This window comes from Takifugu rubripes, chromosome 16, assembly GCF_901000725.2.
Source record: "Takifugu rubripes chromosome 16, fTakRub1.2, whole genome shotgun sequence".
NCBI lineage: Eukaryota > Metazoa > Chordata > Actinopteri > Tetraodontiformes > Tetraodontidae > Takifugu > Takifugu rubripes.
This window is the reverse complement of record NC_042300.1, coordinates 6,483,954-6,502,240: the sequence shown is the minus strand read 5'-3', so window position 1 is coordinate 6,502,240 and position 18,287 is coordinate 6,483,954. Positions and strand designations below refer to the sequence as shown.

Below are 18,287 nucleotides of genomic sequence, written 5' to 3'. Positions count from 1 at the left end.
TGTTTGGTCAATATCTGACCACCAAAGTGAGAAAATAGATGCTCTTTCTTTGGGTTTATTTTTTATTTTTTAAAGTTTAGCGTGGTAGCGTTGAAACTGTAGCCTTGGAGGCGAGCCACTCCACCAGGCAGGCTGCCAAGCTACAACTCTAATCAGATGGCTCGTTCTGACAGGAATATTTTCTTCTGAAAGGAGAGCAAGTCACCCGTCTTAGAGCGCGGGAGACAGCTGCTAACCAGTATTATCACCTCGTTAACCCCACATCTGCAAAGCAGCAAATTAGACGGCTGGCGTGCCCTCCGCCCTTCTTTTCCTTTATTCGCCTCCGTCTTTCGGCGACCGCATCACCTTCTGTCGTTCCCCTGCTGTCCAACTCTGAGCCTTTGGTGTGCAAATAAAAGCGGAACGCTTATCACTGACATAACAGGGCTGCTTTCACTCATGAAAGAAACCGGTGCAAATGTCACACAGGTCAGGCTCCCGCTGCTAATCAAGCTGAGCCAGTGATTAGGCGAAATTAATTGCGGGCCCCCGTCGCTCATGGCTGACAGTCTGGGAGCCCGCGAGGTGTCCTCCTTCCAGGTGACACGGACGTATCCCGCAGAGGAAGGCAGTCCCATCAAAGCAAAGTGAATCAAAGAAATCTCTTTCCATTATCCCTGGATAGGGGGAGTGACAGGGGGCGATGAGAAGATTGGGTGAGGGAGCGCCTGCATGTTGTTTTAGCAGGTGTTTGGGGCTTTTTTTCTGGTGGGTGGGGCTTGTGGGACTTGAAAGGCAAGCACCAAGGTTTGAAGTGATAATGAAGCAGCATCTTTGATCTTCGCTCCCCCCTTTTATCAGATGCGCTCGCTTGAGCCTATTTGTCCAACAAATGTTTTCAAAGTCCCACAAAGAGAAGTGAAACTTACCAACATATGAGAATTTCCAAAGGATTAAATAAGCTATAGCTGTTTCATCTCTGCTTGTCTTCTGAGGCACGTGCGTGTGACACACACTCGTTTGGCATCTACACATCTGTCTTTCAGTGCCCCCCCGCCCCCCACCTCCTAATATCAGGGAGAAACTCAGTGAGTCCTGTCATGGCTGGTGGGCGTGAACAGCAGCGATGCTAAGGTTAGCCCACTGGAGCGTTTAACTCTACACGAGCAGATTTAGCGGCCTGTGAACCCATAAACCTGCAATTACAAACCCTAACAACTCTGGCGCAGGCGGCCCCAACGCCGCAGTTTTCCTCGGGGCTCGGGGATTTAAGCCCCAGAATCAGCCGAGCGTGACTTAAGAAGCTAATTGCACAAGAGTGACACACACGGCTGACGGTGGAGGTGGAAATTTGTTTGAAATTCATAAAATTTTAATCCGGTGCGTAGATTTCCATATTTCCATATTTATCTCTTTGCGCTGCAAGCGCGCACTTCCTTTTTGCATCTCATTCCGGCCCTAATAATAGCATGAAGTGTTCCTCACCTAATGCACATAGGTAGAAACAATCCCTCACAGTTGTCACCTCAAACGAGAGGAAAAAAAAAACAAGGGCCGATTCGGTCCGACACTCAAACACGCGTCTTATTCTGAGGAAGACGGCGCCAGCGGCGAAGGACTCCGCCCTCTATATTGACTGTTTGAAGCCAGAAACATGAGGGGGAATCTGGGTAGGGTCAGAGATAAGATGCAAGATTCATACTCCCCCTTCTCCCCATATTGAATCAGTGTATTTACTTAGACCCATCTTCTCCTCTAAAATGGCACCACAATCGCTCTGTCTCCTCACACCCCCGCCCCTGGTCCCCCCACCCCCCTCCAAAGGTAATTGCTCTTACCTGAGACACTGTAATGGATCCTGGATGAAGTATTGACCGCAGCTAGATTTTGATTAAGGGGCTGTAGGGCAGAACATGTCTTTAATGAAACTGAAGAATCAGCATTCTCCGGCTGCTGCGTGCTGCTTGGATGCTGTGGCCCACAGGCACCTTGATTAGGACTTGATCCTCAGCAAATCCAGCAACGGGCCCCTGCCACTGAATTAAAGGCAATGAATTTGTCCATTAATAACACCTGAGGAGGATCTAGTTTTTCACCGGAGCCTTATAATCGTCAAAGATTTGCGTCTTAATTTGCTCGGCTACCTCCGCCGCTCCATCATCCACCATGTTGCTGACTCGCCCGCTGATACGCCGACCTTTTCTTTGCTGCTGTATGCAGTGTTAGCCTTTATCAGTTTGGGTTTTAGCACAAGCGATAACTAGCATTAGCTCCCCTCAGCCACCCTCTTAAATTGCCTTTTGCCCGAGCAGCAAATCTGATTGCATCTCAGGCGAAGATGAAAGGGAGCCAGCTAGAGTCCCGCTTTCTGCGAGCGTGCAAATGGGCGTAATCTAAACTGGGAGTATTAGCATGCTAAAGGACGCCGCGGCGGTGATGAACGCCATTTGCCAAAGCTTAATGTGATAGCTGGATAAGATGATTAACTTGGAATCCATTAATCAACCACCAGCAGCTCTTTTTTTTTTCTTTTTTTTTTCAAAGACTGACACTGGGGTAAAAAGTTCCCTCACATCCGCCGGGAATGGGAATCTGAACGGAAATCTCAGCTCACAGACTACTTTGGTCTGAAGCGATGGGCGTCAAACATGACGTCATGCGCCGCCCTCGTCGTCTTCGCTCGGGTTCGAGGCTCTCAATAGAGGGCGACGTGGGACACGCCGCGTCCCATCGACTGGGATGTCAATACGCCCTTGGGGCCGCATCCTATCGACTTAAGCAGCTCTCACCTCCCGTCAGACATCGACCCCGCGTGCATGCTGATAGCTGTTTTACTGTCAACCAGGATGACTGGAGCACGTTCACAGGGTGGGAGTTTACCGCCGCCATTTAATACACACGGCTTCTGTTTGTGTCCGGCAGACCTGGACGAGCCAGTGGTGACGGTGCACCAGAGTATAGGAGAGGCTAAAGAGCAGTTCTACTACGAGAGGACGGTGTTCCTGCGCTGCGTGGCCAACTCCAACCCGCCCGTGCGCTACAGCTGGCACCGCGGCAGGGAGGTGCTGACGCAGGGATCTGACAAAGGGGTGGAGATCTACGAGCCCTTTTTCACTCAGGTAAACGGCAACGCAAGGAGATACACGGAGATTGTGTGGAACAGTAATGATTGTTCCCCTAGCCCAGAGTGTGTGTTATTTTATTCATTAGAACAACCAATATTGATGGCTTTTATTCAAAAACAGTGCAAATGAGATGAAACTGCGCCCATCTGTGCTGACGACGTCCTACCTCATCTTACATCTCTGCCTCTCTCACCCTCAGATCACATGACTATATGTCCTCATCTCTTGTTTTGCTTTTACTGACCATTAGAGGGGGGTAATTGTTTGTTTGCATCAATTTAGAACATTCATAACACGTCATCATTACTGAGCAAAAAACAAAAATCAATAATCCGACCTGCTTTCCGTTTGTTGTCTGACCGCCAGGGGGAGCCAAATCCGACACTCTTAAATCACAGCTCAACTATTTGCACAGATTAAAGTGTATCTTTGGTTTCATTGTTCCAAAATAGAGTTAAAAAGCTGCATTTTAGAATTTCCCGTTTTTATTTGATCACACCACCTCTTCCTTTGCTTTCCTGCGACGGTAGCAGACGAATAACCAATAAATCCCATAATGAAGCCGTTGACTAAAAGAATTTGTGTTTCAGCCCAGCACTTATATTTTTATCATTTTGCTCATGTACCATAAAGGTGTATTGATTTCCTCATTGATCATTTATTCTTCTGAATAGTCACAGGTCATTTAAACTCTCATTTGCAACACCGGTGCATTTAAATGAGGCACTGATAACTGGATCACAGAGTCCAGGCTGTGGGATCTGTTTGTTTATACCTGATTTAAATCAGATTCCGACTTCAGGAGTGTGAACGTTGCAAATCGCAGCTAATCTTCTAAACCAGATTTGTGGCTCAGACAGCAGGAGCATGTTTCTGTGGCTCCGCTCAGCAACGTGGAGTCAGAAACGGGTCAGTTCTAACAGAACAGATCGACCCACATACGCAGTCAGCGGGATTTTTGCTGCATCTTTAGCAACTTCAGAGTTTTTGTTCCAAAGGAGATCATCAGCCAGCAGAGGGTTTTGTTCCGCCACCAGTCAGGAGAACTGCAGGGTTCTCCTTTTTTTTAACCGATTAAGCTAAATACTGCCTGGATGCTGAATTAGGGGTTCGAGGAAATGGAAATCTATGAGAAAGACATCCAAGAGAGAGAAAAGGAGGCTAAAGAAATGGAGAGGAAGTGAAAGTGATGTTTGGCCAAATTAAGAAAGATTGCCGGGATCTGGTGAATCGGATGGGAGAGGATGAAGAAGCTGCACAGCCCAGCCTCATCAGCCTCCTTTCACTCCTCTGTCCTGCTCTCTTTACATCTTTTCTGCCTCCCTCAATGACATTCTGCTCTCAATTAAAGCTTTAATTGGGTCTGCAAATTTGACTGCATCCTAAAGCCAGAGATTAGCTTTGTGCGAGTCCAACCCTGAATCAATCCGCCCTAAACTCGGTAAATAGCTCATAAATGGGTAATTACAATTTCTTCCCCCCTTCAAAATCTCTGAACTTGCGTGAAATTCAGATGCTTTACGCGACCAAATTGCGGCCCATATTCAGAAGAACAATACAGGCTTTTATTTCAGTTTGAAACTATGAATTAACTTAGCCGCCTCCCGTTATTCTTCATGTTTTGCTTCAATTTCCAGCAGCACTCCTTTCTTTCTTCGTATCCACGCTTATACTGCACAAAAATATCGTGCAGGCTTTTTTTTTAGACCAGGTATAAAACAGGCTCATGATTAAGAGGCGTGCTGCTATTGTTCAGCTCCATCTGACGCACCTGTGCCTTTCTCAGCTCCGCCATTTGCCACCAAAACAACATGTGGTTAGGAGAAGAATGGCGCCGTTTCAGGTCTTTGATTCTTGCCTCTCTATAGTAGTTTATTGTGTGTTTGTTTCTTTGCGTGGGTGGGTACCGGGGAGCTCTTCTGGAGGCCATTTCTGTGTTGCTAGCACAAATGGCTCCTTCAAATCTGGTGGAATAGGAGTCGAATTCCCGCTCTGAGAACCACCTCAAGAGGGGACGGCTGATTATTCTAATCAAGTTATGAAACGGATCTGAAAGAGCAGGATGGATGTGAGTGATTGTCAATTCAGTTCAGATTTATGCTCTTCATCTCCGTCCTCCACCTCCACCCCCCCCATCCCCAGCCCACCGCGGCGCGCTGGCCCCGGCATCCTCAACGCAGCCCTCTGTGGATGTGCGTTGGAATCAGAACCATGTCCACGGTGGGCGCCCCCCCCGCGGAGCCCATCCTTGCTTTCAAAGGTGGATGGTAAAAGCTCAGCAAGGGCGCCGGCTCGCTGGTGTTGACCAGGCCGAGGCATCGTTTGGGAGAGCTTTTCCTCCATCATTACTGTTCCACTCCTCTTGCTTCCGCCCTTTCTACATATTCACCAGCGCGACCTTTCGCCGGAGCCGTTTGGCCTTTGTCTCTGTGCGGTCCGATAGTTTGGCGGTGTTTTCGCACACATTTGCATACCAGTGTTGCTTTGGTCTGAGCTGCAGGGGGAAACGAAGATTCTGAAGCTGAAGAACCTGCGCCCTCAAGACTACGCCAACTACAGCTGCATCGCCTCCGTCAGGAACGTGTGCGGGATCCCCGACCGCAGCGTGATCTTCACGCTCACCAACAGGACGGGTACGGTTTCAGAGCGCCGTCGCCGAGGACAGGTCGCGCAGCACCAACTGACTCCTCCCCTCTTGCTCTCCCTCCTCAGCCTCCCCGTCCATCAAGCTGCTGGTGGAGGACCCCATCGTGGTCAACCCCAGTCAGACGGTGTCGCTGGTGTGCATCACCACGGGCGGAGAGCCCCCGCCCGTGCTCACCTGGGGCAGCAGCAACGACAGCCTGCCGCAGAGGAGCGTGGTGAATGGCGGCACGCTCACGCTGCCCGCCATCACGTCGGAGGAGGCGGGCGCCTACAGCTGTGTGGCGAGCAACAACGTGGGGAATCCAGCCAAGAAGTCTACCACCATTGTGGTGCGAGGTGAGGGGCAGATCTACGCGGTTGTTATCGTCAACCACCCGTTTGTTCAGAGTCTGAGAGTGTGTGTGTGTGTGTGTGTGTGTGTGTGTGTCCACTGCCATATCAATTGATAAGGTGACATTGAACGAACATGCTAACATAGCTAACTGCTGTGTTGGATCCTTAAGCTGAACAGAAGCCAGATCTTTCCATATTTTTCATTATCACATCAAGGCGCGGCAGATTAAGTTATTCCATATTTTTCCTCCCATAAGCCATTTTTCTGTAGCAAAGCAAAGCTCAAATAAACTTAATTTAATTAACTTTGAGTGCAAGACTAATTAGCATGGAATTGTGCTAAGTTTTAAATTCCTTTTAAACAAATTTTTGCACAGACTCTGACTATAGAAACGCCAAATCATTTTTTTTATTATCATATTAACACACTCGGAGGCTTTTCCAGTGCAAAAGCATCTTTATGTCGTCCCATTGCCACCATGTCTGTCATGTATGTGGGGAAGAGCAGGAGACAGTTTAACAGACAGAAGCTGTTTGTTGGAAACATCTGCTCAGATGCAGCACGACGCTTGGAAAATCGACTATTTCTCCTAAACTGCGGGATTAAGAGGAGGTGACTAGACCTCTCATCTGAGACACAACAAAGGATCCCGGTGCCCTGAATGTGAAAGTGCTGGAACATCTTGCAGGTGTATAAAAAGGTGCCTCGATCAGAGGAAGCAAACAAAACATTTGTGGGATGATCCAAATGGGAATTTAAACTTTCCAGAGAACATCACAGGCTGGTAAATGGGACACATTTGAATCCAGGTCTGGCAGATTGGCTCTTAAAGATTCTCAGAGGTTTGTTTTGTTGTTGTTCTCAGAGATTAATCCACAGCTCCATCCTCAGGTCGCCTCTGCATCAGCCAAAGATGTCAGACGTAGCGCAGCAGCGAGCCAGAGCCGCGGAGCGTCGTCACCGAGGCTGCACGCACGGGCGCCACTGTCGTATTTACAGAACTATCAGCAACACCCTCAGTTCCGCAGGGTGGGGTGAGGCTTTTCTGGGAGTGTAACGTTTGATGAAGCCCTACAACAGCGCCTCACTTTAACACCGCGTTTACATTCCCAGGAATAAAAGCAAACATGCCAAAAGTTCCGATGATCTGGCACAAAAGCAGCGAAGCAGCGGCTCTGTGGTGGAATGAGTCGATCCGAAATGTTCCGATGAGGACGAGTCTTAATTTATCTGACGGGGGCCTGTTTCCAGCGCGCGTCGCCTCAACGCACACATGCGACGTGCTAGCTTATCTTTAGAATATTGATTATCCGTCGCCAGACAAGAAGGATTCTCCTGCTGTCAGGATGAATCCGGATCACGCGCTGCGGCTCCATGAGGCATTTTTTAATGATTTATTTTTTTTCCTGTATTCCTTTTGAGGCAGACTTCAGCGCGTTATCACACATCTCATTATTACATCGGGATCGCTCTCCTGGCTCTGATGAGCTGTCACCCAGGCGGATACAATGTGGGAGTCGACTTGCCTTAGATTGGGGGGGGGGTATTTGGGTTGACTGGATATTGGTGGGAGTAGATCATAGCAGCTCCATGCATATCATCCCAGTCCTGCGTGTAACGGATGCTCGCGGTCTGTGTGCACGCCATGATGCTGTCCTGGTTGCACGGGGCTCCGGGCAGGAGGTCTTAGAATTAGTTTCTACTGCGGCTGCAGCCCTTGAACAGACTTGTGTCGGTGGCGGACAGATTTATTTACGCTGCACTCGCTGTTAGTCTCGCTTTTGCTCTGTCTGGCTGCAGCTTCAAGGCTACACGGAGAAGAATGATGCCCCCATCGCAAATGTCCCTGACAAAAACTTTGGGAACTCGACGCAATTTGGTTCTAATTGCTACTTTCTGCTGCGGAGAGCCTTTCAGCGTGTTTAGCCGCCGTCTCCGCCCTCCGTCCGCTCGCCTTAAAAAGCCTTGTTGTGTGTGAAGACACACGCCTCTCCCCAGCAGATGGTTGTCTCTGTGTCCACACCGTCCCCCCAGCCAGAGAGCCTTCCAGGGCTTGGCCTTCTCCAGAGCCGTCCCAGCAGGCTACTGGCTTCACGACAACCTGCTGACGGGAGTCTGAATGTGGATTAAGCGGCGCTCCGTCCCCCGTCCAGTCTCTCTGGACCGGCTGAGACATGCATCAGCAGCTCGCAGATGCATTTGAGGGTGGGCCAAAGAGGCGCAACCATGCGTGGGAGGTGTGCAAACAGCCAGCGGACCTGGCGTTTTCTCTTTCATGTTAACAGAACGCGCGTTTAAGCGACGGAGCGTTTCGGCAGCCATCGAGGGGCCCAGATTAAAACGCCGTCACCCCGTCACCGGGTCGCCTCATCGGTCGCTCAGGTGCGAAGCTCCCACGCCGGAGACATCCATCACGCCGACCTGCCGAAAACAGGCCGCGACGTGTGGTGCGGCCCCCCCACGCGCGTAAACAGACTTTTCAGACCCAGCAGCCACCATCAACACATTTGTAACTCTGATTGGACGCTTGCTGTTATTTATAGAGAAGCATAAAAGCCTGTTTTTTATGTATCGCTGCTTCCTGCCGCTTGTGTTGAGGCGCCACAGCGAGCTCTGTCAGCGGGCCGATCGACGTGTGAGTGACCCTCAGCTCCGGAACAAACAAATTTCTGATTTGAGTTCTGAAAGCCAGATAGACAGACCCGGCTCAGGCGGGAGATTGTCCTGGGCGCCGGTCCGAAAGACTGCCTGTGTTTGCTTCTGCGCGTGTGCACACGTCCGTATTGTTGTCGGATCATTAGAATCTGGAGGTTGGCCTCAAGGTCAAGGGCTGCTTTATGGGACCTGTGTGTGTGTGTGTGTGTGTGTGTGTGTGTGTGTGATGGCACCTCGCTGACAATGAAAAGCAGTGGACGTTTGGACGCATTCAGGTGTCCCCCGCTCTCTTCGTCCTGCCAGTGTCCTTGAAGCCGAGGTAGTCCCGGTTAGGCCTCCATCTGCTAGTGAGAGATGAGTTCTGGTTCTCCTGCTGACATTTTGCAAGCGCGGCGGGACGCCTGCTGAGAGACGGCCCGACGAGCCGGACTGCGAAATGAGATGGACCGGCGGGCAGAAAGGACGATAATGAGGCGGAGTGAGACGTGATTTCCCCCACAAAGGTGGAAAAAATAGTTTGGATGGGCCTCGCATTCAGACGGCTCCTTTCTGCATCTGCGTGTATATATAAGTGGCGCCATTGTGTCGGCGTCATTATGAGCCAACAAATGGGCGTCTGAGTGCTTCTGCTCCGTGTGAAGCTCCCAGAGGTGATATGAGTGTGGTACCAGCTCTCCACAGAGCCAACCCTCCACCAGGGCTCTTCTGTTTAGGTGATCCCTGCTCCGCGTGCGTAGGCTACCCAGTCCTGCTAAAACTGTCAAGGCCTCCACTTTACCGCCATTCACCACCTAAATATCCCGGTTTAGCGGCCCCGGCGTGCATTTACGTGTCGGCGAGGTTGAGTTGTGATGACAGGAAGTTCTGATGGTGATTAGAGGGGAACCAGCTTCCAGCGTCTCTCAATTATTCATGCTGGATTTGTTTGCGCTGCCGTGGAGTTGGATTTGGCTCTCTGATGTTTTTCGCAGGGAACGCTGTCCTTCCCGGCGCAGGTTGAGATTTTCCTTTTCATGCTCTCGAACATCAAACAAACGCAAACCTTTGGTGACACTGGTATGAATGCTCCAACTCGCCCATTTGGACGTGCTTTTTTTTCTGAGCTTTTCATCATTTTCAAAGGTGTCAATTCACATAAAGGCTGTTAGCAGGTGAGCACAGCCAGTCAACAACCAACGGGAACCAGTGGCTCCCTCCCTCCCTACTGTTAGCCTCAAACGTTGCACGATTAGCATTTGTTTAGCTTAAGAATCAACCCGAGGAAAAGACGAGCGCGCCGCACAAATGCAAAGATAGTTAACGATTTACATAAAAGCCCTTCTGCACGCTGATACGTTCGCTCTTTAGCTTCGCCGTCGCTTGTGGGAATTTGTTTCGCGTGTACCCACATTTGTCAGCTTTATTATAATGTAAGCAACATATGCTTTTACGCCTTATCATGAAACCTCCTGGGATTGAAATGTCTGTGCGGGAACGAGGGATGTTGCAGTGCACGTTCGCCGAGGCGTTTATCTTCGGGTGAAACCAGAGCGCTTCCTTCGTGGAGGGGAAGAGCGGCGGCCATCTTGGCCCAGCGGAGCCCCTCAGCGCTGTTCCTCTCACCTCGCACACTCACCACCGGGCCTTTTAGAGTAACATCAGCTCTGTGATACTCTCTGATGCGTAAAGGAACAGGCACCATTTTAGCATCTGCAGCTCTCCAGCGCAAATTTACAGGCGAGTGAAGTGGTGGCCACTTATCTCTCCTGTACACAAATGTAGTCGATTTACAGGAAGCCCTGCTTGCTTTTCAATATTCATGCTGAGATAAAAATGCAGAAAAGGCCTGAAATGGAAGGAGGAGCGGTTCTGCAGTGTGCTGGAGCGCACAAAAGCGGCGCTGGCTGTTGTGACATGAACAGGCGAACGGCGGCTGAGCCGGGAGAGCAAAGCGTAAGAAATGAGACGCCACCATTCGAGATGGAGACGGCACATTTCATCCCTCTCCGGCGAGCTCGGAGATGAGACGGTCAAAGGGCCAGTTGGCCGTTATTACCCGGTTAGAACTGGTGAATCTCATCCTTCTCCGCCACCGTCAACAGTATTGAGATATTAGATTTCAATATATTCTATTCTGTCAGATTTGGCTTTTACTCAAAGTCCAGAGGCCTCCTGAGGCTCCACCCACCAGCCCACCATCAGCACAGGGGCCACGCAGTGAAGGACTCTTCCTTTTATCGCAAACTGTCCATTTGGAAAGAAGATGGTCCATTTTTCCCAATTTATATGTCTAGCTTTTTATGAAAGCGCTCCTGATGTTTGCGGGTGAATTGTGCTGATGAGTGCAGCCTGCAGATATTACCATACATATTAAAAAGTGGTGCATCAGCTGCCAGATCTGTGGGGTTTATCTTCCTCCTCTCCTATTTATTGGTCCAGAACCTGAGAAACAAACACAGAAATTGCAGCAATTTTTAATAATCCATTCTTCTCTACTATATAAATATATATTTTTCTTGACCTCAACGACTCATCACACATCCAATCCTTTTAAACGACACATCACCAGAACCTTAATGAAGAGTAAATGTCGAGCAGTTATACAAAACACCTTTAAACATGCTTACATATCAGTGACAGGCCGCCGAGCACGAGTCTTCCATCAGGTTTAATTCTCGTCATCAAAGGTGATCAAAACGAGGGATCCTTATGGTTTGTACCGATAAGGCGGCCCCCCCCTGCCCCCCCCACCCCCCCAGCCCCAAACGTGTGCCACGTTTCACACTTGTTTTTTGAACCGCTCGGTTTGACGAGTGTTTGTAGACTAAATGACGACATTTCCTGCGCGAGGAGCGCCGGGAGTCATTATCGGAGAATTAAAGCAGCTGAGGAGAATATTGGGGGAACGATGATGAACAAGAAGAAACCTGGTCCGTGGATGTGAGGAAGGGCCGGGCCGGGCCGGGCCAGGAAGCTGACTCAGGTTGTCAGGGGGGCACACTTGAGCCGAAGTAGCGTTGAAAAGAGAGCGGGGCTGTTAATCCAAATATCCGTTGTCACCTGTGACAGCGCTGTGACTCCTGCTGATGTCTGGAAGTACGTGCACGAAATAATTCTGAAGGAGCTGCATCCAAATCCACCGGGGGATGTCACCGAGACGCAAAAGTTTTGCCCCCCCCCCCTTCCCCGAGCTGTCGAGATAAAACTAAAGCTCTCTGGCGTTTATTACCGGCTGACGCGTATGATGGATGTCTGCTTTCCCAAAGGTGCACGCTCACGGGCTCCTCGCACGTTTGCTCAAAGGAAGCCGGAGATACGCAGCTGAGCCCCACCAGGAAATGGAGGGAATGCTGATCCTTCCTGGCCCACTACAGAGGTCACATGAGCGGGCTCCTCTGGCTGCTGATACTGATTTCAGTTTTGAGGTGGAAGATCTTTTCACGTGTTGTTCGTCACCCCCCCCACCCCCCCCCCACCCTCTCAGACGGCTGCCTGGTATCGCGGTGTTTAGCTCATTCAATTTCCTGCGTTGGAATCTGACAGGCAGGTTTTGTTTTCGTCTTCCTTTTGCCGAACTGAATGCGTTAATGTCACTTGGGAATTGTGAGATGAGAAGATTTTCATGGCGTTGTCAGCCTTTTTTTGGTTTTGTTTTGTTGTATTGGGGCGGGGGGGGGGGTTATGGTTTTTGCTGAGGAGATGAATTGAACAGTAGGGTTTGGAGCCAGTGCAGCATGAATTATAATGAAATTAGGATTTTTTTCCTTTCCTGTTGTGTGCTTTGAAAATAGAGTTGGGGAACCAAATTGGATTAGAAACACTGGATGTTATTTGTGAGATGTTTCTCCAAATCCAAAGTGTGTTTGAATGTGTGTGAGCGACTGCTTGGGTTCTTCATTAGCATGAAGACTTTTTTCTCCCCCAGAACAAACGTGCTCCTGCTTTGTCTTCGCTGACGACGCCTCTGCGGCAACAAAACAATAGACTTTGAGTCCCTGTTGCCATCTCCGTGGTTTGATATCTCCACAACAAGCTGACAGGAAATGATCAGAACTGAGCCGGTTATTTTAAAACTGTGCAAATTCTGCACGGGATCATTTTGGGGAGCTATTTTAAAGCTTCACAAACATCAACATATTAGCATCTTTCCAGACGTTCTTTATGGCATCATTAATGAACTCAGTGCTTGAGGATTTGCTCCAGTGAGAGCCTCGAATAATGGAAATCTTGAGGAATATTCTCAAACTCAGCATCCCGAAATTTAAACCCCTGACCCGCACGGACGAGGGAAGCCCCCAGTAAACGGCGCCAGAATTTGGCCACATATCAAATTAAATTTCCTCGTCACTGTTTTAAAAGCCTTGAAGATCACTTAATTTTGTAAACTGTAATGAGATTTAAAGGTTTAATGTTCAGCTTGAGACGGATTATTTCCGTTACCTCGGTTACGCTTGACTATCTTTTTCATGATCGGGATTATGTCTCCGCAGCTTTGAAGAAAGGCCGCTTCTGGATCACCCCGGACCCCTACCACAATGATGACAACATCCAGATCGGACGTGAGGTCAAGATTTCCTGTCAGGTAAAGTCGCCCACGTCTACACTTGTGGCACGGCGCGCCCCTCGTTGACACGCCAACCCACCGACCCTCGCGGTGTCGCAGGTGGAGGCGACCCCGCCGGAGGAGCTGACGTTCAGCTGGCTGAAAAATGGCCGCGCCTTACGGAGCTCGGAGCGCATGGTCATCACCCAGACCGACCCCGACATCTCCCCCGGGACCACCAACCTGGACATCATAGACCTGAAGTTCACGGACTTCGGGACGTACACCTGCGTGGCCGCTCTGAAGGGCGGGGGCATCCCCGAGATCAGCATCGACGTCAACATCTCGTCCACTACTGGTGAGTCTCACACCCCTCTGTGTCACTGGCACCTTTACACCCCCCCGGAACGCAGGTGGGACACTTTAAAAGCTTGTGAGAGGAAGTAGAATTGCTTTTGAGGGAAATAAAAGTCACCATGACAATGTTTCTGGAACTTTCAAGCCCGGAACACATTAAATAAACTGTGATTTTGCTAGTTTTTGATTAAATTTTTTTTTTTAAAAGGGCCGACTATAGAGCTAGAAAATGTGTCAATAAAGATAGATAGATAGATAGATAGATAGATAGATAGATAGATAGATAGATAGATAGATAGATAGATAGATAGATTGACAGAGCGAACGTCCATCTTCCTCCCATCTAATTGGCTGCCTCCACCCTGGACTAACATGTGTGTCCATCCGTGCAGCATGTGGATAACAGCATAACCAGCCCACCCTGTCTGCTGAGCTGCATCACTCTAACCTCTGTCATGGCATGTTCAGGAACATCCACAGCTCCGCTGCGTCGGCGGCCCCCCAGATCAAGAGCTCTGCTCCGAGTCATGTGGCGCCGCCGCCCTGGAGGGAGGTCAGCCGCGGGCGGCGTCGCTCCGCGGCGTTCCGGAGCAGCGCGACCTGATGGAATCTGAGCCTTCAAAGGTGCCGCGAGGGGGCGTCTCCTCCTCCGTGTTGAGGATTCCCCTGTGTTTGTGTTGCACTTGGGAATGTCAAGAGTTGCGCTGTGCATTTGGCACCCGTAGGTGCTAATAAGTGACTTTTTGGCTGTGCGACACTTTCGGAAGTTGAAGAGTCGCTTCTCTTTTACACACACTTACTCGCCTCTTCCCACTCGTGCTTTCCACGACTCGCACCTCGCCGCTACTCGGCGGGAACATGAAAGCAGCACGTCAACCTTGGCTGCATAATTATTCTTAGATAATCCTTTGATAATCCCTGCGCTCTAAAGCAGCCGGATCAATCGCACCTGCCAAGATTGTTTCCTCATTATCTTTTAAGTCGCTCGCTCTCTTCTATTTGAGTGCCTGACTGACGCCAATGCATTTGCACACGTCCTTTAAAGTGGGGGAAAAGTAGTGAGGGAATAACAAAGGAAATGACTCTGTTGTGATCATGTGAAATTAAAGATTTCCTCCAGGCGCAGATGCAGCCGCTGCTTTTGATTTCTTTGCCGATGCCAGATAAAATATTTCAAATGTGCTGCAGTGTCATCGAGCTGTTCCCATAATAGGAAGTAATATGCAGAATTTAGCTTCTGCTAGTTACAATTCCAGCTTTTTCCTGGATGTTTTTGGCTTGTTCGCACGCCGCGTCTGCTATGTGCGCTGTTCCAGTTCCAGACTCCGCACCCGTGCTTATCGTCAACCAGCGTCTTTATGAAAGAGAATATTCATAATCTGTTCTTTCAACTTTTGATGATAACTGAGCTCAAAAGCCCGGGCAAGTTCTGTACGGTTTGGTGCAGTATTGATATTTATTATGGCCTCAAACTCATTAAATAAGCATCTTCCCTTCATGTCGGAGCTCCCAGAGGTCGCAGGGGTAACTCTCATGTGGTCAAGAAACCAGGACATGGAAACCACAAAACTCCGAGTTAGGGTATTTATTGTGAAAAATACACAAAATATCCCATAAATAATCAGCTTCTTGTTAATCTGACACATGTTTTTTCAATTGTCCAGCTCTGCAATATTCAGCCAAACAAAACCTCCGATGCTGGAATTTGCTGGAATTTCACGATTCTCCTTTTCACCTGTACTCGCAAAACATTGTTTTTCATTTCAATGCCATTCATTGCCGGATTTTGCTTTAGCTGTGGATTCCAAATCGGCTGTTCCCGTCAGAGGGATTAAAAATGCGGAAATTTTAAGTGACTTTGCTTCCCAATCACACCCCAAACTGCGGCACCGCCTGGTGTTCCTGTCAGGCTGAACAATGGCTACAGCTAACAATTAGCAGTAAATTAAACACATCTACGCAGTCATCTGAAGCTCGCAGCAGGTCTTCTCCATCGCTGCTCCTTGTTTTAAGTGTTTGACTCATCCGGAGCTTCTATCGTGCGTCATCAGCCTGCAATGGTTCACCCTCTGGAGGGCGAGAGTCGACTGCTGCTGCAGTGAAGCTGCGCTAGGATCAAGACGCTAAGAGCCCAGAACTCAGCGGTCCTGACATCTCCATGTCCTGGCAAACCTGTCAGCATGGCAGATTTTTGAATGGCAGGTGTACAAACGGTCGACAGCAAATGTCAGACTTCACCTGTGATCCCCGGGAAAGAAGTCCGGACCAAAATGGCGTTCGCCAGACATTAATATTAATGCAGGTGTGGCAGAATCACACTGTAGTTCAGCTGAATTCCTCCCTGATGCGGTGCCGTCTGGGAAACAGCCCCTCGTCCATTTAGTAAAACCTGGGGGGCGAATACAAACAGAAAAAGAGAACATCTATTAACCGGAGCCGAGACCCCTCCACCCCCCCGCTCTCCACCTAAAGCCTTCACCCTTCGGGGGTAGCATTTAGCTGCACGGAATAGGTGTAATTCAGATGAGATGTACAGCAGTGGGTGGTGGGCTTTCACTGCACTGATAGGTTAAATAAAACATCAGGTCGGCACCGCAGAGAGCCGTGCAGCTACTCTAACGGAGGAAGGCTGAAAACCACCAGGTTCCTGCGATAAGATGGGTTAAATCACCAGGGACCAGGAAAGAGCTAAACACACAAACACAGAGAGAGAGCGCCAGTGTGGTCGTTGCTTTATCAATTTTAACACATCTGTGAGTGTTTTTACACTTGAACGGATACAGGATGTAAAATCTTGCACGCACAAACGCTCGCCCCCAAACCTTTCCACGCCTCACCTAAGGGACCCCCCTTGTGGCCCCTGGAGGTCGGTGACTCAGAGGTGCGGGGAGCCCTGTCACGTTGTGAAAAGCTCAGTGGCCTTGAGCGGTAGGAACGCACGCTCGCACGCGTGCAGGCCCACATCCCACAGTACCCAGCTGCAGTAAGAAAGACTGCTATGTTGCCATGGTGACGAGGGTGATGTCACAGAGCGGAGCGAAAAGGGGGGCAGCGGGATGGCTGTTTCTCAGAAGCCTCGGTTGCCTCACTCTGGCTCTTATAGCTGGGAGAAAACATGAAGTTTCAATTAATTCCATATTTTATTTCAGCTCCAAGAGGCTGAAACAACAATCCCGCCCACGCAGGATTATTCCAGCCGAGACCCTTCAGACGGGCGGCAGAGCTTGGACCTGAACAATGAGGTCCGCTCCCCGATTCAGGCCTACAAAGTGCACGCGTGGATGTGCCTCCTTCAGCCGGCAACCACAGTACGAAGCATCCAGCAAAAGCAGCGAGGCAGGATCACAGCGCGGTTCAGCCCGTAGGCGAGAGGAAGAGGAGAAGCACTCCAGCTACACGCCGACATAAAACCGCACGCACACTCGCTAAACAAGCGGGCGCACAGCGGGCATGCCCTGCAGGCATCCCTGGTGCTCGGACAGCGTCGGCGCCGTGATATCGCAGCAGAGAGCCTCGGCGCTCTCGCCGCCATGCCGAGGCCGCTCAGTGGTCAGTTACCCTCGCAGATGGGGTGTGGGATGGAAAAGAGCAAGAAGGAAGAAAGAGCAAGTCAGTGAGCAGCAGAGCGTGCGGAAGACTGGTCCTTGAGGGTGGCAGCTGCCCAAATCCAGTCCGCAAAGAGCTAAAGTCCAGTTGGGATTTCTGTCTTACCAAGTGGGATCGCAGGTCAAAGCGTCGTCTATCTGGTAGGACAGAAATCCCGGCTAGGCTTCGGCCCCTTGAGGACCGGATTTGGGCGCCCCTGCCGTAGACAGACACCTGTAATTGGCTGTAGAGCGTCCAGGGGTCATGACGGATACGCTTCCGTGCCACTAATGGACGCTCGCCGCCGCCTCCTTCAGTACAGCGGCTGTCAGTTCTCCATTTCAGCTGGGCGTGGGGAAGCGTTCAGAAAAGTGGAGGAAAACACGGCGCAGAGAGAAAGATGTCGGGTCTCCATCACCTGACACCCTCGGTCCAAACGCCGTGGGAATAGCAATCAGGCGCCGTGAGAGCAGCCATTGTCATTCCCCTTCCGCCGGGATAATTGTCACCGCTCCGTCACTGCCAAGAATTGTCTTTGACTGATGAGTTTTCATCACCCTAATGCGGACGACACAAATGTGTTTGCGTGCGGATGCAGAAGGTGCACGGAGATGATGAAGCGGCTGATGAGCACCGTCAGGTTACGGGGCTAAAAATACAGGCAGAATTGTTTCAGCCCGCAGAATTGAGCGTAAAGATGGTTCTGATGCTACTGCTGCTTCTCTCCAGGAGGAATTTTAGTGCTTTACTTATTGCAGGAATATTTTTCCCGGTGATTCTTCATGCAGCGTTGCAGAACATGTGGTGCAAATACCCCGAGGAGAACAGAGATCTTCAAGTTTTAATACGCCGATGTGCTTTGTTGAGGTTATTAGTGGGTTGGGTTTTTGGTTTAACAATTTAGGTTAGTTCCAGCAGGAACCGATCGTTACTGGTCAGAAGATAACGAGCAGTTATTGGGTGTCCGATATAAAAAGGGGGGGAAACTCATACAATCCGATCTTTTTAAGGGAATTACATTTTTAATTCCATTTGCCAGGTTTCGCTAATTTAAAAAACTTACTTGGCCGGCGCTTCAGAA

At 49.9% G+C, this 18,287-nt stretch overlaps 1 protein-coding gene across 6 annotated transcripts in view; it reads left to right on the top strand.

Annotated features, from left to right (window-relative positions):
- LOC101062639 (MAM domain-containing glycosylphosphatidylinositol anchor protein 2) overlaps window positions 1-18,287 on the top strand; it is a 103,528-nt gene that overhangs the window by 50,323 nt on the left and 34,918 nt on the right. For 4 of the 6 annotated variants that reach the window (XM_029849402.1, XM_029849400.1, XM_029849405.1 and 1 more), the window contains 5 exons: window positions 2,905-3,101; window positions 5,605-5,740; window positions 5,820-6,089; window positions 13,212-13,303; window positions 13,385-13,622. In XM_029849402.1, the coding sequence (XP_029705262.1) occupies window positions 2,905-3,101; window positions 5,605-5,740; window positions 5,820-6,089; window positions 13,212-13,303; window positions 13,385-13,622 (933 nt within the window). The remainder of the gene's footprint in view (window positions 1-2,904; window positions 3,102-5,604; window positions 5,741-5,819; window positions 6,090-13,211; window positions 13,304-13,384; window positions 13,623-18,287) is intronic. The other 2 variants (XM_029849403.1, XM_029849401.1) reach the window with 1 other exon arrangement.